A 23154-nucleotide genomic window follows, 5' to 3' on the forward strand; every position below is an offset into this window, starting at 1 on the left:
CTGTTTGTTTGCCCAGTTATTCTGGACTGATGGTAAACACATATTTCCAGACCAAAGGCTGAGCAAACAGGGGTTACATAAAGGCACTGTACCTGAACACACGCTCGGGGAGAGGTGTTTGTATGTTCAGGGGGGCGAGGGGGGGGGACGTCCTATGACTACAGCCTCCTCTCATCTCTCCTTAATCGACTGGGCTTTGTGTTTCGTTGTTTATTTTTTTTGTGTTTCACTGCTTGGAGACAACAGTTAGCCCTGATCTGCGTCGCATCGCTGCTGGTGCTGGGTGGGGTCGAAGTGGAGTTGGCTCACGGCCGACAGGTGTCCCTTATCAGCGATGACATTCATTATCAAACCTCCATCCACAGAGTCCCTCACACCGCAGACAGTCGCCGCCCAACACGCTCTGTCCTGAGTAACCACAGAGGAAGCCACATCCTCCAGATTTCAGCTTTTGTTTTTTTTTTAGCTCACAACAAGGCTTGTTTTCTGTATTTTAGAGGAAATAATAATAGCCTAGAGCTATAACAAGACAGAAACCTTTTAGATACAGAGGAAGCGTTTACACAAAATATCTGTTCTTAGCTTTATTCTGTTGTAAGGACCACTTTAGGATTCGTTTGTTTTGTTTTGTGTGTTGAGGTTATGCAGAGCACTTAGAAGCAGTCAGTATTTTATATTCAGCAGATATAAGTCAAGAGTGATCTCAGTTTGGTTTTGAGTTACGTTCTTGAGCGGGCCCTGAAATAACAGCATTATATATATATATATATATATATATATATAAATAAGACACGTATCTGCTTCCATTGTTAGTTTTGGATCTGGAGTTCTACAGGGATCAATTCTTGCTCATCTTATGAGAACTTCTATATGCTCCCAACATGATTGTTAAAGCCTGCCAAATACTATGTTGACACTGACTGGTTATTTCAGATTCTGCTAATAATAAACTAATAACAATTTTTTATTTTATTTTAATTACTACTACTTGTGTGTCGTTTCACTGCTTCTCTGGAAGCATTCCCGCAGCGGAGAGGTGCGTTGCGCAGCTCAAACGTGGCTGTTCATCAAGCTAATAACAGCTAGCGCTAGCATATGTTGGTCAGGAGGTTTAAAACTGCTTTGATGCACAGTCAAGAGCTTTCCTGACCTTTTTATGTTACTCTTAAACATCCATTACGCTCATAATGGTCTAATTTCAGTGTAATTTTGACAACTATCAAAATGCACTAGCAAGATCCCTGACGTCTACAGTAAGTAAAGAGCTTCTCATTGACACATAGTATAAACAAACATGAGCATAGTAGGTATTTAATGCATTCGCCTAAACTGTTACTTTATACCTATAAATCTAGAAGGGATAGGTTGAGAATGACCATTATCCTTTGTGGTTTAAGACGGTTCTACATCACAACCCTATTTTGCATAAAACCGCGTGGCAAAAAGGGTTTTGGTAAGTATGAGGATTTTCACCGTCTGGCTGAAAAATTTGGAATTCACAAATTTATCTTTGTCCAAACTCACCACAGTTTCAAAGAAGTGCTCATTTGATTGGTTCTTGTCTATTTATGTAACATATTAAAAAAACAATTAAATTAAACAGACAGTTTTATTTCAATGCCAGTAATCCAAGGGAACCTTAACCTGCCGAAGTGAAGGAACATCACAGGTTTAGCTTGGAAATCACTGAAGATCCCAGAAGTCATAGGAGGGTCGCTGAAGTGGAACTGAAGACCAGCTCATTCATGGGTCACCGTTTCTTCACCAAGGCAGCAGCTTTGGGCCACCTCGTAATGAGCAAATGACTCAATCTGCTCTTTGTCCTTGTGTACATACTCACTTTACTCCTTCTCTTCCCCACATGAATGACTGTTGACTTCAAACACGAGCCACATGGCAGCTCCCACTAACCCACGGTGACCCTGAAGGGTCACTGGGCTGAATGGAAGATGGGTGGCCGAGTACAGGAAGTTACTGGCGTGCGGGGCGTGGAGGGAAGAGAATTTTGGGAATCCACTGGCAAGCAGTCGGTGTTGGATGAAACAAGACCAATTAAAAGCTGTTAGTCCATTTAGAGTCTAATGAGGGGCCACAAGAGTCTGGACGGTTGGCAGACGGTGGTTTGAAAGAGAGAAACTTTAATGAACCCATAAACCATCCATGAGTGAACACTCAAAAAGGCAAAAATAAACTGCAGATTCTTTAACAACAATAAGAGCTTTATAAATATCTCATCAATTAAACACATGGACCATCAAAGAGAGTCTATATCTCTTGGAAAGTAATCACACACTGATGACTTTTTGTGTTTTTAGCTGTATTTTAGGTCTTTGAAAGAAACTTTTTCTACTCAACTTTTTCTACTCTTTTTCTACTCTTCTACTCAAGCTGCCGTCCATTAAGTTTCTGTACATTTTTTGGTTGCTTTATACTGTAGAACTTTAAGAATGAAAAATTTTAAGTGCAGTACAAATTCAATAAGCTATTATATTAAAAACATATTTTTTTAATTGCTATTGAGTTAGTAAAGTTCATGGAAACTGGTTATTGGGTTTTCATTTGCATCATAATCATCAGATTTAACAGAAATCCTTTAAATATTTCCCGCTGTGTGTCCTTACTGCTAAAATAGAGGGCAACTGGGCATCTTCCATCTACCATGTTTTTCATAGATGTTTTACCCTTAATCCAAAAGGTTTTATCCATTGTGAATATGGTCATGAAGTAACAGACTTATCAGTTTAAGTCAGAGCAATCACACAAACCAGGCCCATTAAGAGCACTGTGGCCAAGTTCAATGCTTAATCTGAGGGAAAAGATCTGCCATTGGTCGCCACAATATAACATTATTTTTCTTGAGTTATGTTTTACAAAGCCAGAATCTTTCAGCTGGTAAATAAAACACTTTTGTCCCATATCTGTTATTTTGATTTCACTACAATGTAAAACTGCTGACTTTATTTCCACCAACAGGGTTTTTGCAGAAAGACGACATTTTAATTTAAGCTGTGCATGAGCTATGAAAAAAAAAACTTTATAAACATAACTAATTCAACACATGTCCTTACATGTAACTTAGTACCTTTAGTAACACAGGTCAGGAAAAGCTGCAGCATGGCGGATGGTGAGCAGACTGCTTCCCCTTTTCGCATTACTGAGTAGCTTTCAGTACAGTTGTTAATGACGCATTTTATCCAACTTTTGAAGTAAATAAATATACATTTGAGCTGGTAGAAGACACGAGAAATTTTACATTACCTAAACAAGGGTGTAAAACACAAATCTGAAAGCAGAGCCCGATTAATAATAATTTTAAAAGACAGACTAAACAAATTAAAGGTGTCTTAGTAAAATATTAATGTATACTTTTAACTTTTCTGAAGATTTCTTTTTTGAAAATTCTGAAAAAAACAAAACTGATGTACAGGATCATGTTAAAACAATAATATTGAATTATTGAGTCCTCTAGATATTTTTCAATCTTTGTTTCTAATTTCTAAAAAAAAAATAAGGCCTCAAAGAAAATCCAAACATAAAGCCCCGGATTTGCTAATGTGAAATTACAAGAGAAAAGTAAAAAAAAGGTAAATATAGCTGAGTATGAGTACCAGGACATCGAGGCTCAGATGTATGACGAGTCACATGCCTGAACTCAGTGTTTCTACTTATTCTGATTATTATGCATTTATCACAATATCTTATGTCATACCCAAGCAAAAATATACTCAAATCTATTGAGTAAATAGTAAATATCAAAACATTAAAATGTATTTAACAAAAGTACTACGCAATTTTTTTAAGACAAGTATATATTAGACTTTATATTTTCTTTGTTTGCATAATAGAAATACATAATCTCAATATCCAGGACATTTGTTGATATAAATCAATACATTTATATTACAGGTATAATTTTGTTCTACCTTAACAAACACACAGAGACAATCAGAGTGGTTAAGTGTAGCTGAAGAGTTGGCACCGCAGACATGGAGGCCTGCAGGCGGCAGCTGAGGTTTGATTCCCAACCCCCAGGAAATTCCCATTTTCTGTATGCCTTCTTCCCTTCTCTCATTACCGATTTCCTGTCTAAAACACTGAATAAAGGCTCTCATTGCCAAAAAACTAATAATAATAATAAAAAAAACAACCAGGAAAGTATAAAACCATGTAACAAACATGGGGTAGTTAGAGCTCAGTAAACTTGTTTCAGGTCAGCATCAGAATAGAACTGAACAGGTTTCTGGTCATTGTTTCCAGTCTAAAACCCATTTAGCTAAAATCTTGCTGTAAAATACTGACGCCAGCTGCAGAGCTCTCCATCCTCCTTATGATCCGAGTATAAACCTGCGCAATCAGCCCCATTCATCACAAAACTTTGACCCGACTGACCCATGCAGCGGGCCGGCCTCTCCAGCCACGATCTTAGCCGTCGGCGCCCATTGTTGCAGCCATCAGGCCCAGCGCTCTCACACGAACCGAGATGCCAGAAATTAGCCACTTGAGGGAAACTGGAGACCCCCTGGCCAAAAATTGCTGTTTGCAGAAATAAAGGCTATTCTGAAAATCAAGTGGTGTAATTAAGGGTACATATTCTGGCTAGAGTGGTGAACACATTGATGTGCTTGTGTGTTTTTTTTTTTTTCACGACTTGTTTAAACAGACGGTAAAGAAAGGGTTGACAGGAAGAGATAACGTGTAATAAACAACGCTTATTACAACCAGGGAGAAATATTCCTTGACATTGTCAAAGTGCTACTTTTCTGTTAATATTTAGCAAATCCTATGAAAATAATGTAGAATGTGACCTGATTACGTAAAAAACAGGAATTCTTGATGAAAATCTAATAGAGAATAAATGATTACTGCACCATGTATTTATGCAAATATGTGCTTTCCAGTATTTGAAAGGTGAAAAGGAAACAGGATAGCACACAAGGAAAGGAAGAAGGAAAGAAAGAAGGTGACAGGAAGCTGGTAGGAAGCACATAGCGACATTAAAAGGAAAGTAGTCATGAAAAGAAGGACTCAGGGAAGGAAGAAAGGAAGACAGAAAAAGGCAAAGAAATTAGGGAAAAGAAATGGAGTGATACAAAACAAAACTTAAAGAAAGAAGGACACAAGTTATAAAAAACAAAGAAGGAAGGGCACTAGAAAGGGTGCTAGGACACAAAAAGTGAGAAAAATAAAGACAAGAAAAGAAGGAAGAAAGCTCAGAAAGAAGTCAAGAGAGGAAGAACACGAGGAAGGAAAGAAGAAAGGACACAGGAGAGGAAGGAAGAACCAGGAAGGAAATTAGGAAGAACAAAAGAAAGGAAGTGAGCAAAGAAAGGATGGACAAGTAACAGAGAAGGAAGGAAGGACACCATTTAGTCAATGAGATCAGAAATAAAATCTGCAAATATATTTTTCACTCTACTCTAAATGCACTTTGTGGGAACCACATTAGTAAGTTAGTATTTAAGCATCCGATGAAGTCTGATTGTTCAGGTCGGGTTTGAAATAGAAATGCTTAAACTGTTACGATGAACTCACAGTCCTCGAAGTTGGAGCGGCTCCTGCTGCTCCTGTCCTGACGAGGCGTGCTGTCCTGCAGTTTGGAGAGCATGAACAGCGCCTTGGTTTTCCTCTCCTCCATCCTCTGCCTCCTCTCCGCTCCTTCTCCATCCGAATACAGAACTGGGCTGTTCCTTTCCGGAAGACGGACTTCCTCCTTAGCAGGGTTCTCATCGTCTGTGGGGGCACATTAAACCTTTAATGTGAACTTGTCCTTTATTTAAGCTTGGTGGTTCTGGAGTTTAAAGCTAGCCTTCAATTCCTCTTCCCCGCATCTCGTTCTCGTTAACGTAGGCATTTGCATCTTTAAACTCATGCGTTAATAAACCCTTGATATTAGATCATGAACCAGTCATTTAGAATTAAATTTCCCATTCATAAAACTTCTCATTTGAACATTTAACTTTAGTTTTTGAGTTAAAATAAAAACATTGTCTGCTTAAATCTTTCTTAGTTTCTTGAGCGTCGTGAAATCATTAGACAGGTGGACTGTTAATAAATGCATTTCTAGATTACAAGTTTATGGTTATTTCTCATATTAATGTGACCAAGTATAAGTATTGAAGATTGATCCAAAAAAAAAAAAAAATCTTATTGATCTGAAAAACTCAAATCTCCTGACTCTTTTTAAATTGGTGCTAAAACTGGAGGCTTAAAGCTTCTCTTTTGCATGTTCTCCCTGTGCATAGGTGAGTTTTCTCCAGGTACTCCAGCTTCCTCTCCCCAATCGAAAAACAACACTGTTGGGTTAGTCTGCCCAAATTGTCCGTAGGTGTGAGTGTGTGCGTCCATGATGGACCCCGTCTCTCGCCCAAAGACCGCTGGTAATAGGCACCAGGCACCAGCCCCCCCATGAGGGGGAAAAAAAAAGTGGGTATACAGAAAAAGTGGGTATAGACAACGAATGGACATAAATGGGGAGGAAATAGTTTATCTCTCAGACTGATTTATTTCTATGACTATACTCACTACTACCTTCCTCCCTCACCCTTTATTCCTGCCTACTTCATCTGTTTTCCTTTGTGCTTAACACATACTTTTTTTAATCCTTACCTATTTAACCCCTATTCCCTTTCTCCTCTACCTCTACACCTCCCCTTCCCAGCTCATTCTTCCCTCATCTCTTCCTGCATCCTCACTCACTTTTCCCATCTCCTCATTACTGATCCATCATCCCTAAAGTCTTAGGTTACAACTTCTCTGCCTTCTGCTCCTGTCTCGCCTGCGTTTTAAACACTAAAACTAATTAGAACAACACTTGGTATCTAATTGTAATTAAACCCAGTAGCCAACCTCCCTTCTGGCATACATTAACTTTTTAAGCTGTAGGGTGAAACTGATGTTTGTCATCAGGAGCGTTGAGCCACAGGATGCATCTAACAAGCGCTCTGCTTTGGCAACTCGTCAGCACGCACTTTTCAATATTCCAAGATCTAATATCGTCATCTTCATCTCTACCTTGATTATCCCTTATTCCTTTCACCCATACACCCTTCTGCTCCTATCCCTACCTCCTTCATACCTCATCTCATATACCTACCTCCTTCATCCCTCATGCTTTGCATCCTTTATTCATCATCCTAGCCCTCTCATTTCTTCATCCTTCATACCTTGACCCTCATCCCTAACTCCTAGATCCCTTATCCCCCTCTTTTTGCATCCCTAATCCCCTTCATTCTTCATTCCTACCTCAATTATCCCCAACTCCTTCGTCTCTCGTTCCCATCCCCTACCGTCATCATACCACGCCATCCATTCTTCATCCCAATTATCTCAACCTGCTTTATCCTCATCCTCCCATATATTTTCACACACTTCAATAATTTCTTATTCTCTTCTGTGTGTACTATCTTTGGGTTGCTTTATCAGCTTCCAGAGTCTCCATTCTCTGTCAAAATCTACTAACCTTGTTCCCTATGGTATTCCACTATTGTCTTCAACAAACGTTTTAAACTTCAATTGTTGTGGCGCGCTTCTTGTTACTAAAATCCCAAGGAATGCAAGACATTGTGTGAACCATCTGAAAGCCGTTTAAGGTTGCTATTTTTTTTTAAATTAAACCCAACAATGAAAAAAGTCCGGAGCAAGAAAAACACATTTGTATTCATGATGATCTGCATGGAAGCGGCCACTACAGGCCGTTTCTTTTCTCATCTCATTGTTCTCTCACATGCAGGAGTTACATTTCCATTCAGTCCTTTCAGAGCCACACTATGGAGCGAGCTCTGCCCTTGAAACTTAAACAGCCATCAGTTTTGTAAAAGCCCAGCCAATTAAGAGTCCCATTATCTCCCAGTTCAACCTCCGCAGAATACACTTCTTGGTGCAGAAGTGTGGAGACAAAGAGCTCCATCAATGCAGACTCGAGACTAAAGAAGGGTAGCATTGTCTTCTACAGCAGCTTCTATAAGTTCTTTTCTTTGCAGAATGACTGCTTCTTGAAGACGCGCATGTGCAGCAATACTAAATGCGATACGTTCGAAGATGTTTGCATTCATTAGCGTGACCAGACGAGAAGCAGCCGTGGTTTGGATTCATTGAGTTTTCCGAAACACGACGGAGGGAATTCATTTATCCCGCCGGCGAGCGTGCAAAGGTCAGCGGCGCAGATTGATGGAGCCATGTCTCATTTGACAGGACGTCTTCCACCACACTGCACACAATCACACGCCTCCGTGTCCTGCTGCAGCTCCAGTGTCACCAAAACGGACGACAGGGGTTGGGAATTTATTCATCTTCACGGCATAAAATTCATCATTCCTTCTCCTGTGCAACGCAAAACATCTTTCTGACATCAAGACGAATGGCAAGGGAAAATATTAATTTGCAAAAAGCTAAAAAGAAAATATATCCTTGAACCAGTTACATACAGGTGTATCTCAATACATTTTTAGATTTCTTTAAAATCAATTATTAATTTTAAAAGTGATTCCTCAAAGGTGTATGCATCTCAAGCATTTATAACCAGTGATTCTTAGAGAAAAATGTTTTCCTACACCTTCTACAGTCCCTGGGAAGACTAAAGTCATCACCGATGAAGCCGGTGTTGTCTCTATGGCACTAAAACAGTGACAGCTTGCCGCGACATTGAAAAGAGATTTGGCATCGTAAACTCAAACATTGAAAAATTAAACATCGAAAAATCAATCGCAATGACACCGAAAAACAGATTTGGCATTGAAAAATGAGACATTGAAAATTCAACTGTTTTTAGAAAGTAAAAACTTATGATATTCTCATTTTATGCTGCAGTTTTTTTTTCAATGAGAGATGTTTTCATGTCACTGCAGAGTTCCTTCAGCTTCAATGTCACTACAAGCTGACACTGTTTTGCTGTCGGGGGCGGGGCTAAATTGAAGGCCACCTCATGGGCCTCCAGAACAATCTCGCTCATCAAAATGAACAAATACTTGAAATATGTAGCACTCCCTAACTATTCATTGATCCAGATTTTAATTTCCATGACTTTTATACAGTACTGCTGTTATAAAATTTCTTAATGTTTAATCACAAGTTTCCTTCTTTCTATATAAAAACCATGAAAAGTTGACTTTCTTAGACTTAGACAACCTTATTTGTCATTTTGTATGACAGAGTGCGTACAGAACGAAATTTCGTTGCATACAGCTAGTAAATTACATTCTAAAGTGCAGCGGTGATTAGAAGTAAACAATTGAAATGTAAACAATGCAGGAGAAAGAGACAGTGTGTGATCATAGTGTACAGGTGAGTAGTTTAAAACCATTTGTATGTGCAGAATGATTGTGCAAAAGGCATTTGTGCAAGAGTGCATTTAGAAACTAAATTTGGCAGCATTCCTAATGCTAGAGATGCAATGATGCAAATGTGCAAATGTGGTGCAGAGTCCAGTTTATAGCTCAGTAGTTTAACAATTGATTACTTATGAGTCATGGGTAACATGTCATCCACATATATTCAGTGGCTATGAAATCAGCGGCCATTATTCTTACCTTTGTCGGCATTACGACAGGACAACATCTCTTTGCCAGCAGGACAAAACTTTGCTTTAACTTTGTGGTGTCATGTGACAGAATAAAACTGACAGAGAATCAGAATCAGAAATACTTTAATAATCTTTAATCCTTCTACAATCTCTGCAGATCATCCAGAGTCCTTGGTCACCTCTTCTTCAACTCAATCCAGCATGATTTCTAGAGGATTTATGTCTGAGGACTAAAATGGGAGACGATTGTGTGTCAAGTCCCGATATTTCAAACATGTTCATGAGAACAAGTCTAACAGGGTTCCTAGAGCCATTGGGAAAGGCGGTTTTCCTTATGTTCATCATTTTTTGCCACGCTAGACCCATTTGAGGTGCTTGTTGCTGAAACACAATCATGGTCCTATCAAGCCAAAGTACATACTGCCAGTAGTGTTTAATAAACTGAACAGATTTTTGCTTAAATGTATGAAAAAAACTTTGTGTCCAATCCAATGATTCCAAGTAATTAAAAGGTTATTTCAAAGAGTTTTTAACGGTTCAGAGGGAAGGGCTCATCATCCTCTAGTTGTGGATTCTGCTTACCATGCTTTGCAAATTGTAAGCCTTTGACACGTTACTGAGTTATACCCAAGGGTGGCATTGCTTACTCTGCCCCACCAAGACTACTGGAACCTGCTGACCTATAAGGCAAATTTGAAGAGGATATATTACGCTTTTGAGTTCTTCCTTTTCACGTTGGGCTCTCTTTGGCATTAAGACAGCAATTCTTAATGCTACACTGCCAAACAATTCTACAATCAGGTTAATTAAGCTTTTTATTTGTTACATTTTACTTCCCACATATTTATTTGAATTATACAGGGTGAATTTAGTTTTCTGACCAATAAAAAATAAATAAAAAAAGTGAAACAGGAGGACATCTATATGAAGTGGGCTGATGATTAACGCGGACAAGAAAACTATCTACTGATTTCAGCTCCGACTACAATTATTCAGGATCCGAACCCTTTCTTTCCAACCCTGCAGCACGCTCTAATCCATGAATGCGCAGCAGTGATTGCCGGGCAGGTCAAGCTGGAAACAACAGCTCATATAAAACCCCAGCAAATAGGTTACCATACCAACCGCAGCATCTGAGCGCGGCAGATATCTGGATTTGGCTGCAAGCGGCCGAGTCAAATCCCCTCGGTGATCTCAGAAAGGCCACCAGGGACAAAAAAAAAAAAAAAACACACACACAGCCACCCACAACATAAACTGCCCACCCCTTAACCATCCAGCGCACCAGCCAGAGGCAAGAAGGTTGGATGTGTATCTTTTTCTTTGCGTGTTTGAGAAAAGGATGAGCATCAGCGAGACAATCGGCTTTCCGATGACGCTTCCCTGAACTTTAATGGCAGAACAGGGGGAAGGAGGAGCAAAAGGGAAAATCCTGCGAATTATTATTCATGGCCAGGGGATTTTCCATTCAGGCCTCCTTCATTGATGCCTTTTGCCCCAACATCTCAGCCTCTCCATCAGTCCTGACAAGTGCCAATCATAGGCCTTGAGTCCAGGTTGAAGGATTTCTGAGACAATAGCCTGCAAGTCCACAGTGGCTTAGACACAATAGTGACATGGCTACACTGCCAGTGTGTGGTCCTCTGGGGGGGGGGGAAGAGATCCTTGCTCACTACATGACTAATCTCTGCAAGAATCATCTCTGTCTTTTAGCAGCCTAATCGTCCCCCGAGCTTCCTCAGCTTCCCCTGGAACAATTCAGCAGGGTCATTTCAGATTAGTGGCCCCGCACATCGCTACATCCATTCGGACGGTAACGTCTTTAGTAAGCAGCTGAATGCTAAACCGAGCGGGGAGTGACTCGGGCCGGCGAGGAACAACCGTGAAACAAATATGAGGGGAGGGATTATTCCAGCTATGAATGGCTGATGAGCAAACGCGGACAAAGCTGTTGTCGTGGGGCTGGCCGGGGAGCAGGAGCAACTTATCGCAGCTGGTTTCTGGCTGTGCTTTAATCTCCCAATCGCTCAAAAAGCTTACATCGATCCAAGGAGGTGAGCGACTCATGCCAGGAAAAGACGTTCAAAAAGGAAAATTGTTCAACATTTTCAGAACGGTGGACTAAAAAAAAAAGTTTGGCTTATTGATCGACCCTTGCCACGCTGTCCGTTTCAAGATTTTATTCACAATTCCTTCTTCTTCCTCTACCTTTGTCTATTCCTGTTCATCCTTGCCGAGCGGTTGGGGGCGTGATGCCCATCTCCAGCTGTCTTTGGACAAGATGAGAGGTCACCGGTCCGTCACAGGACAATACAGACACAAAGGACAAGCACCAATGCTTCCACATAGTCATACCTATGGGGAAAGTTAAAGAAATCAGGTGTGATTGTAGATTGTGCTGAAATAGCAGGAGAGGAACCACCCATGCACTGAAAGAACATGCAAACTCCACATGCAGAGCCCTAGACTGGGAATTGAACCTGAAATATGGAACCTTGAAGGTGAATGGATATTGTATCAAGCAACATATCAGTATTTTCAAATATTAACTTTTGAAATTTAAGTCCACACTTATCCAGCCTTATAAAAGTCACGTTCCACACTTATACAAACTTAAATCAATTAGAATTTTACAAACTGTTACAATTAGATTGAACTGCTCGCACCTCCTGAGTGACCAAACCTCACCTTTCCACACAAAGACGAGCCACACACTGGCCATGTCTTTTAGAGGAAGCATGACCTCAAGATTGACCTCCCCACGGCCTGCTGATGACCCCCCCCCCCCCCCCCCCCCAGAGGGTGACCATGCCTTTGGCCTCGAAAAGGTCAGCACTCACTGGGGTCCTGCGGGTGATGTCTCTCTCTCCGTGTTTGCATAATTTCCACAGCAACGACTTGTTTTTCAATGTGCCACTGACCAGGAGGCTGTGTTTTAAAGCTAAAGAGGAATCTACTCATTGTGTTCTTGGATAATAGGTTTAAATTGGACACTTTCAACAAGACCATCAGGCACTCTCAGGGGGTGACGCACTCAGACAGCCCTGAACTGGTGTGATCATTGCTCTTTAAAAGGAGCATAGCGTAAGTTCCAGGACGTCTGCCCCCTCTGGCAACAAGTTGAAATGACACCAGTGTTGTCCACATGCGGAAAGAGGAAAAACATCTGCCGCTGCGACTGCACGGGTCTTTTGATTAGAGGTGTAATGTCTTGAGGTAGGAAAGCTATAAATATTGAAGTTAGCCCATGTTCTCTGACTAAAGGCCCATTTATACCTCACGTAAAAGACGGATACGTGTGGAGTGTTTCATACGTTCTAACCGTCAATTTCGACCAAATTTTGACACGAAAATTGGGAGATTACGATTACGGACGAAACGGATCAATACGGAGCAATACTACCGGAAACGGTGGGGGCGCTATTGAGTTTGTACTACAAAATGTCAACAAAATCACAAAGATGGTTATAATTCTGGGCTTTAAACAATGGCGGGATTCGAGGAACGACTTGCGGAGCTTGTCCGCAACTACCCACACATATATGATGTGTCGTGTCCGGGGCACAGGGACAAACAAAAAGTTTACTTACGGAGCAAATACAACAAAATCACGTCTTGGACCATCGCCATGTTTGACGAATTATTGGCACCCAGCACTGCCACCTAGAGGAAATATTGGTTATTGCGCACCTCAACGGACGGAGGTATGAAGGAGTCAACGGATAGAACGTACGGACAGAAATACGGACGTGAAGGCCAAACGTAGGGTATGAATGGGCCTTAATGCATTGATTATGGCGGAGACTCAAAGTAGCCAGGCGAACGAGAATGCAGAACGCGTCACATCCTGGCGCACGCTCAGAGGATTCGGCCCAAATCACTGTCATGAACTGAATATCCAGCCTATAGTGGCAACTACGGTACTTAGAGAATAACTAATTTGACACGTTGGGTGATACTAAGGGAATGTATAGGAAAGAAAAATATTTGACTTCAAAACTAGCACTATGCACCTTTAAACAGGAGGTGAAGAAATACTATAATGGTAACTTAGTGCCAGACTGTAAATATAGTTATACAAATAAAACAAAAACATTCACAGTTTTTTCGAGTTTTAAAAACCAGGAATCTTTCATGAGCTCTTATGTTCTTGCAGTCAAATATAGGCCATGTTGAGGTAGGAATGTAAACTGGACTTATACCAAACTATTGCTACATTTCTGAAACAACCGCTTCTTTTCAGCTGGCCCAAAAGGAGCAATGATTATTGGAAACAGCATGACAGATATTGGTAATAAGTTTTAAATGGCTTAAAATGCTAAAGTAAACAAATCCAGCACACAGAAGGAAAGCACTTAATTGGTAAAATATTTAAAAACTATTTTATTGTTATTTTGATAATGAATTATTTTGGGGAAAGTTGCAGTCTTACATATGTATTTTTTGTTGGGAAGGTCAAAAAACAAACAGAAATTCAGAAACCAAAACTGAAGCTCGTAAAACAGACAGTTTTATATAACTGCAGGAGGATTTAAATCCTGTTTTAAATTCTTTGTGAGCAGATCTAGTTATCTGAAATCAAGGTTATTACGGATTCAATTAGTGTTTTTATTTTCCTGTCAGATGAGCAAAAATGAATAAACCTCATGGGGAATGCCAATTATTTGTCACTACAGCTTTTACATTTGCCCACATCTTCAGCTATAAATACAGTTAAAGTGATAGAAAGTTAATTTTTTGCTTATATAGGGACACTAAGCTTTAGCGATACGGAATCTGGCCTAAAAACTTTGGTGCAGTTGCCCTTTAACCTAATGTGATTTTGGCCCATTCCTGCTTACAGAACCGGTGAATCTGAGTCTGGTCTGAATACCTTTAAACTCTCCTCACCAATGCTCTATGAAATCAAGTTTGTCACTCCAAAACTTTGCCCATTTTATTAAATGCACTATTCCTTCTGGGCAAAACATTTTTCACTACACTTTGTTACCCTGTTGTGTCATCTCTCCGAGGTCGTTGCAATAAATTTCCTCCTCAAACAGCTGAAACAAGTCATTTAGGGCTGTCAATAACTGAAATACGCTATATTGTGGACAATTATTGCTCAAAGCCCTCATCCCCTCAGTCTAATAGTATGAGATGAGGAAAAAGAACATGAAAACAGTAAATATGTTGTTAATGATGCAAATCTAATGAAACTGTGAAGCTCTTTGGGTATTTCAGCTTCTAGAGAAATACGTTTGACCTTGGCTTTTAGGTGGACTGTGCGTCATGCTGCAGTGAGATATCTGGGCATGTAGCGTTCCTGCATCGCCGCACCCCTGATCTAACCATTTTGCTGCAGAGCGACATCGACGCGCATTCATCTCGAGTGTGACGGACGCAGAAACACAGCAAGCCATGCGTCATTAGAGTCGCCACACAATGACTGATCCTGGTCGAGCAGCAGGAAAATAAGCAGAAAGCGGTTATGGTCAGATGGATGAATGCTAGCAGGAGGAGAGGATTTCCAGGGTTTGTGGCTCGTACTGTAAAACGCTGCTCAGGACCCATCGCTCATGAATCTGCACTAGGCAGCCGTACAGGTGAAGGCAACTCAACAGGCCAGCTGGCCCTTGCAAGGATTAGCGGGCTTAAGTGTACCGGAGGCAAGGGAACACCAAACACGGCTCTGACAGTGAGGAGACAATGGCTCCTATAAAGCGGAGCTGACGGGGACTCACCGGGCTTTTATTGGATCAAACGCTAATGGTGAAGATGGGTTCTTGCATTGATTAAGTATTCTTGTTAAGCTCTGCAGTGGCGGCCTCAGCACTGAGGCAATAAGGTGATAAATGTGTTTTTTTTTTTAGGATAAAATGATAGTAAAAACCCACTTTGGTCGGACTGGAGGGAAGAATCGGAGGATCCGAGTGCTTCTGATGATGGACTCAGGTCTATGATCCAGGAAGATGGAGACCCAGAATCTCCTTCAGACCAATTCTGTGAAAAAAAAAAGAGAGAAAATGTTCAACAAATCAGACTTCTGTACCTTTGTGACATCGGCTTCTACACATTCTGTCAGACCAATATCAGCAGCAACGTGTTCAAGGGTCGATGTGGCATTTCTGTATCCAGAATGAATCGTAATGCATGGATTAAGTGACAATATGGAGAAATCTCCACATGTTTTTGACTGATAGGAACATGTTTTGCGAGGTTTACAGCTTTAGGTTTTGTGACATTAGGCTATGCAGAATAATTATATGGAGTCCTTCATTAGGTTAAACAGTGTTTGCACAACATGAGCTGCCAAAGTGATTTCAGCAATCACATCATGCACACAGGAGGCGTGTGGGGAAAGAGTCCAGCCCATGTTCCTGTCTTCCTGATTAACCACAAATAAAACCACGCAGAGAAGCTGTGGAGGTATTCTAATCTCAAAGACATGGAGGTCTTCACAGAGGATAAATCACCCAAAAAACACAAAAAGCTGCTCAGCAATTACATAAAGGGTCTGAATGCTTTAATAATATTAAATGTTTTCCCCACTGATTATTGAGAAGGGTTAAAGTATAATTGAAATCTAGGTTTCTTTTCAAAACTGACACTCTTTTACACAGTTGCATTGTTTTTAATTATGCCCCCTATTTCCTGCTTGTTACCGTTTGTTTGGTCAAATTAAATAACAATAATATGGATAAAACAAATATATCCTATTTAACAGATTACAATGTGTATATTTCAGGGTCACATGACTAAAGTTTTTGGAGGGATAGATGTCTCAAAAACATTGTCCTTCAGTCCATGTTTTACCCATTTCAGTCTTCAGGATCCTAATGTTGATGTCATTTTTTTCCTTTATAACAGTTTTCAATAATAATAATAATAATAATAATAATAATGTGACAGACTGGCGACCTCTCCTGGGTGTACCCCGCCTCTCGCCCATTGACAGCTGAAGACAGGCACCAGCACCCCTCACTACCCCACAAGGGATAGATGTTTTAGAAAATTGATGGATGGATAATAATAAAATATATAACTGGAGTTCATTGGTCATATTGCATTCTTGTAAGCCACTTTTAGACGGATATTTATCTTTCCTTTATACTCGCTTGTCTGACAAATTACCACGGCACAAAAACGAGACATTCAAAAGCAAACCATAACCAAGTATCCCTCCCTCATTTCATTTTATTGTTGAACACGTCCAAAAATATATGGCTGTGTGTTGGCGAATAGTTCCTTTCAGGTACTAATGTTTTAAACTACTTACATTTGTAGATTTCTTTTTTCTTACCCTGCTTATCAATGTAATTATCAGAATCAGAAATACTTTAACAATCCCAGAGGGAAATTACTTTCGTTACATGCTCCAGATATACACACATTTTTCATTCATATATATATATATATATATATATATATATATATATATATATATATATATATATATATATATATATATATATATATATATATATATATATAACTATAAATACAAGTAAAGTGAATAGTGACTTGTGCAAAACAGTGCAAAGAATGCATAAATGTCAGTTACAGAGGGGGGGTGTTAGAATCACTGAGGGAGGCGTAAAGATTGATGGCCACAGGCAATTATGGTGTGAAAAGGGGGTTTCATGACATTAAATGGGATTATTCTAAATTATGTTTTGCATTTTGGTAGTTTTGTTTAAAGTGCTGAGGCGCCGTCATTAGAAATAATCCTGAACTTGGTCTCTTCTTTCTCTGAGCCGAATTATGCAAATTTGGGCGTGAACCCTCCTCCCAGATCCTCCAGATCCTCCTTGTGCCGTTGCATCGTTGTGTGCCGGGTTTACCAGCCTTTATGCTTTCAGATGCTCTCACTCATCTGTGATGAAGAGAACAACTTTAAGCCACGTGGAGCACCTGCAGCCATTCCACTGCAGCACGGCGTCTGGCCCTCATGATCCAAATGCTGGTGCATCCTCCCAAAGAATCCCCCCACGCTGGCCCCGCCTCCCTCGGACTGAGCACAGACGCTGTGTTCAACACGACCCATGACTGATTAACCACACACCTGCTGTACGTCGCGTGCCCTCCGTTATAGTGCCTCTAAGTTATAAACAATACTTTGGCTTTTCTGACCAGAATAACAGTTGCAAACGGCACCGGTGCATGTCTGTGAAAGACAAATATGCATGTCTTGTGCTTATCACAGGATCAGAGTTGATTTCTCAAGTGTTTCTGGAGAAGAAAGGGTGAAAGGTTACCCTTTCCACACTCACCGATTTATTGTCCTGGAGTTCCCCTGCGGAATCGCACCTTTCAGAATAGCTGCCAGCTGTGGCGGGCCTTGAGTTACCTGACAAAACCGCAGATAAAACATCGCCATCAGGACGGTGGAGGCAGAGGAAATGATTCTGTTTGCAGTTTTACTGCAGGCAACGAGGCATTCGAGTGGCAGCCTCCAGCACAAGCACACACACTTAGGCGCGTTTTGTCTTTTGTGCTCGCGTGTGTGCGCTCAGATACGAGTAAAGTCGTGTAGTACTCCCAATTATGGCTGCTAATCTCTGAGCAAATAACGGCAGAAAATGGGGCAACAGAGCAGCACCTGTCTGCAGAAGCATGCCAGCTGCAAACATTGTTCTGGAGACAGAGAAGAAAAAAAAAAAGCTTCCAGTAAAGTCAGACATATTTAGTCCCACTGTAAATATTCACGGTTGCCTGAAAAGAAAACTACAATGGCCATGTTCATCCTTTTAAGGCTTCTGAGTAGCAAAAACACTTTTTACTTTGCTTTATTCCTTTTTATTTTTACAGCTCTGTTATTCTCCTGATCATTTTATGGAGAATGTTTCTGCAACAGAATGTGATTGATGTAATTCTTTCCAAATTAAGTGTGTGTTTATTTTAATGAAGCAACATTTCGGTGTAAAAATGTCTTCATGCAAAGATTTTCAGTCTGATTTATGGTATGTTTTCAAAAGGAGTGTTTTATTCGTCTGGTATAAAAAAAAGTTGCTAAACTGAGGCAGAAAAGTTTTAGGTCCAACAAGGTGATTTAGAGAGAACAAAACTTAACTTTACCACATTTTGTCATCTCACAAACAACTTTACATGCAATTTATTTGGATGTTATATCTTTGCTCAAAACAAATGTAATTGGAGGAGAAATGATGCAGGGTTTAGAATTTTGTTTATAAATCTGACTAACCTTCAAGGGGACATATGCTTAATCCATTTTTTTAGCCCTTAAATACATTTTGTTGTGCACTACGAGTTCAAAAAAGGTTTATTTAGTCTCTCCAGGTGCTGCGTAGATATCATTATATTCTGATTGGGTCATACTCTTCAAGTCGTTCAGTTTTATCAGTAATTGCTATAAAATTACTAAACAAGATCAAGGACTTCCAGTTTACCAATTGCACAAATCTGCCAGTTTTATGTGTTTTGCTGCAATTTATTAAGTCCAAGCTGCAAGCCAATGATGCTGAAGCTACAAGTGGATAAGAAGTTTGGTTGTTGGATGTTAAGCCCCACAATTCATGATTACACAATCCCACAGCATACTATAAAAACTGAAGATCTGATTCATGTGCCAACTAGAGCCCACCGCATGAACCCTGAAGTGCCTTAACCAACCAATCATGTCTCCTCCACATGGTGCAATCAACTGGTTTCCTTATATAGGACATTTTTGACCAATCTGTATAATCTGATTGAATTTGACTTTGTAAAGTGCCTTGAGATGACATGTTTCATGAATTGGCGCTATATAAATAAAATTAAATTGAATTGAAACTCTGGATGGCAATCAGAGAACAAGGATGTGAAAAGACCCAAGCCTGCCTCTGCCTAAGCCTGCTCAAATATTGTGTTGTTGCATGTTGTTCTCAAGTGCATTTAAAACTGGGATGGCTGAAAGGGGGGGCGCCCGGTTTGACACCCCTTTCTGAAACTGCACACAAACCTCCCATCAGCACACTTTTCCCATCTCAACTTGGCCATTGTAACCAATCGGTGGATTTTTATTTAAACCAGAGCCAGCAGCATTTATCAGTTACTCAGTTAAACCCGGTTGGGCAATTTGCAGAAGTGGTGACCCTGAATTACTGAGAAGCTCAATTCTTTTTATCCATAAACGAAGATGCTCTAAACAGGGTTGTAATAAAATGCAGCGTGTAAATCTAAAGAAAAAGGACCAACAGACGGATCAATCAGGCTGGAATTGTCTTCATTTTGTTGCCTTAGAAATTTTAAATGCATAAAAATGTAGACAAAAATAAAATGTTAATTATTTTCTCTGATCCAAAGGTGGGTAGAGTAGCCAAAATTGTACTCAAGTAAGAGAAGTACTATTTGAACATATTTTTACTCAAGTAAATAGTAAAAAGTTGTCTTTACACAAGAGTAAAAAAGTATTCAATAAGAAGGCTAATCAAGTACTGGGTAAATAATCATAACAGCTGATGATTTAATTTAAAAAAATTATGTAATCAGACAAAAATATAAGCTTATGTGGCAAATTCAGGTACTTTAAAGACTAAAGATACACTGAAAACACAAAAGACGAAAAACACTTTTCTAAATAATCTTTTTCAACATTAAACTTGAAAACAGTGCGTACAGCAGTTAATGTGTATATAATATGCTAGAACAGTGCGAAGTACTTACAATGACAATATTTACCGTTTATGGTATGTTCATTTGACCTCTAAATGGCTCAATGAGCTCAGCAGATAGAAAATAACATTAAAATAACAAAGCTTGTGCACAAATAAGAAGTCCTGCTTCAACATAAACTCTAGATTTTTGTCTCTCTGGTGCATCTTTGGTTAAACAAGTCTATTCTTTATGCAGGAAGTTCCTCGCAATTAGTAGAGTAGCCAGATATTTTACTGAAGAGTAGTGATACTTGAGCAATATTGACTCAAGTAAAAGTGCAGAAAAACTACTGCTAAAAGTACTTTTGTTCAAAAGGTTACTCAAGTAAATGTAACTGAGTAAATGTAACTAGTTACTACCCACCTCTGCTGTGATCTGAGGGACTTTTTTTATATTTAGCTGAGGTGAACCTTCAAATATCTGCTGTGGTTATCTCTCTGCTGCCTTATCAGCCTTTTAACAACAGACAAACTAATTGAGCGATCCGCACACTCTTGGTCTGGCATCCGTCGTCGTATGTGCTGTGATTGGTTTCAACCGTCTCCTGCTATCTGGGTCGGAGTTCCCCAGTTAATGATCCACTCCAGCGGTTTGATCTTTATTAATATGGCACATCCTGATTTCTCTGCAAACCTCTCCTCTGACCAGCCACACCTTCCGGGACAGAAGCAGTTAGAGGCTGACGGCGGCACGCCCGGGGATCAGATTGGGGGGTCTTGTGGCTCGTTAAAAGAAAGAGCCGCAAAGAGTCATAAAGGCATCGCTTGTCCTCAAGGTCGACAGCACAGAAAACACGGTGTCATTTTTCCCCCTCGAGGTCAAATGTTTTCGCCAACAGACTTGCGCACAGACACACCTGTCTGACGGCTTCCTGTCATGTCTGTGGCGGTTTCTGCTTATCAAATGATCTCCTTTGAACTGTGAGAAAGCAAAGTCGGAGCTGGAGGACTCGGCAGCAACTGAGATGTAATTAAATGATCATGTTTTATTAGTCAAAACTGACAGCTTTGAAGCTGGAAGGACTCAATTTTCAGACATTACCAAATGTTATAGCAGAATTATATCTAATCCTGCCTTCACATTGTTTGGTTTCTCTTTAATTTTTCCACTCGTTGTCCAGCAGGCAGAATAAACCTTTAACACTAATACTTGTTTTCTCCCTGTCCTGCCTATATTTACCTGCTGAAATCCACTCTGGGTCGTCATATGGTGACATCAGGTCAGACCATTCTTGGACCGGGGAGAATGCCTCCTCCAAACCGGTGGCTGGCACTGGCCGGTCCAGGAGGAGCAGCTGGACACGGGACAAGGAGCCCAGATTCCCAGAGTCGCAACCCACAGTCAGGGCTGCGAGGCCAGGAGACAGCTCTACAAGAGGTGATAAGAAGAAGTGAAACTGAAAAATACACATTTTAATCTTTAGGTAGTTGAAAGAAAGTTCCCGTATGTGTATTTTACACACAGAGACGTTATTACTGCTGAGACTGTAAGAATGGATGAACAGATAGATTAATATATGAATGGATAGAATGGCCAGACGGAAGTATGGATGGATGGATACAATCTTACTCAAACTCGGCTGATTAGCAGCAGGTAAGGTTTGTTCTAAATGGAGGATAACCTCAGGCTTTTAGGTAAAAAATGGCAAAAAAAAAACACGAGTGACACAAACCTGCAGCTCAAACGTCAACATAGTAATTTGGTGGAAATCCATTCTACGATTTTCTCGGGAATATGTCCCATCCAACTCAATTATGTTCCAGTTACAAGTTGTTGTCACAAAGAAAGTGTTAGAAAGTGCTTAGTTTGGAGAATCAACAGCAATGTTGCATTTATAAACGGCCATCAACCAGAAATAACATACTGACTGCTCATAAATGCTCTACACAAGCCCACTTTCAGACAATTTGAGCCAAATTCTTAAATCATTGTAATGTCGAACAGAACCGCAAACTTCCACAATGCCGGGTGAACCAATCCCTCGATCACGCCCCCCCCCTCTACCCCGAGGCTCCAAAGATCTCGCCGTCACACCCAATTAAAAGAGGATCAGTGACACCGTGGCTCCTTGCCCATGCAAATCCCAGGTTCATGCTGGCTGGGTGTGGAGCTGCCCTTGCAATCTGCGGGGATTTCACAGAACACGCTCTGCTGAAAGTGCTTCCGCTGTGCAAACGCACACACACACCTTCCAGAATCATTCAAGAAAGCCCTGCACATCAAAAGAGGAAAGTTTTTCATTTTGCCTGACTGGGGTCTGCTGCGTTATATTGCTCCTACGCACAGCAGCGTTCTGGTCCCGGGTGTTTTCATTTGGGAAGTCGAACCCGTAAAGTAATCCCTAAGGTGAGGAAAAAGGAACCGCTGCTCCTGCTGATAAACGAAGGAGTCGTTGGGAGGAAATCCCAGGGATAACTCAGGCTGTAACATAATTTGGCAAGACACGCTTTCAGTTAGGCCGGGAATTAACCTGGCCTGGAAAACAATTACCCAACACTTTAACAGATCAATAAGTAATCCAGTATTTAAGTAATGCACAAGCATGCTACCACCCACCTAGACTCATGGCGTCATCCCTCGTTTCTGTATGATTTCCTTTAAAAACCAAGACTTTCCTTCACTTTTTTTAAAATTGTGTTTGTTTCTTCAGACTTTATGGAACTTTAAGAGTTTTCTTTTGTAGTATTTTCACTCAGTCAATTACCATCGCTGGTATAAATTATAAATTCCTCTTCAATTGTACCACTGCAGAGCTTGGAGATTTTATTTAATAGACTAACCCAAAGTGCTGTTTATGTAATAAATCAAAATAGAAGCCAATAAAAAGGGTAGTATTCAGGTGTTTTTATATTCCTTGAGTCAATACTTTTCAGCTCTAAGTCTTTTTATAGTTTGTCTCTTAGTTTCCCACAGCTAGACATTCATATTTTTGCCAATTCTCCTTTAGAAAATAGCTCCAGCTTGATCTGATTGGACAGAGAAAAACAGAGCATCATTTTCAA

At 40.3% G+C, this 23154-nt stretch overlaps 1 protein-coding gene across 2 annotated transcripts in view; it reads right to left on the reverse strand.

The window, feature by feature from the left end:
- LOC105933984 overlaps nucleotides 1-23154 on the reverse strand; it is a 78852-nt gene that overhangs the window by 24744 nt on the left and 30954 nt on the right. For both annotated transcript variants that reach the window (XM_036149121.1, XM_036149120.1), the window contains exons 7-10: nucleotides 21332-21520; nucleotides 17770-17846; nucleotides 15394-15499; nucleotides 5533-5730 (exon numbers count right to left, since the gene is read on the reverse strand). In XM_036149121.1, the coding sequence (XP_036005014.1) occupies nucleotides 5533-5730; nucleotides 15394-15499; nucleotides 17770-17846; nucleotides 21332-21520 (570 nt within the window). The remainder of the gene's footprint in view (nucleotides 1-5532; nucleotides 5731-15393; nucleotides 15500-17769; nucleotides 17847-21331; nucleotides 21521-23154) is intronic.

Source organism: Fundulus heteroclitus, chromosome 17 (genome assembly GCF_011125445.2).
Source record: "Fundulus heteroclitus isolate FHET01 chromosome 17, MU-UCD_Fhet_4.1, whole genome shotgun sequence".
Lineage (NCBI taxonomy): Eukaryota > Metazoa > Chordata > Actinopteri > Cyprinodontiformes > Fundulidae > Fundulus > Fundulus heteroclitus.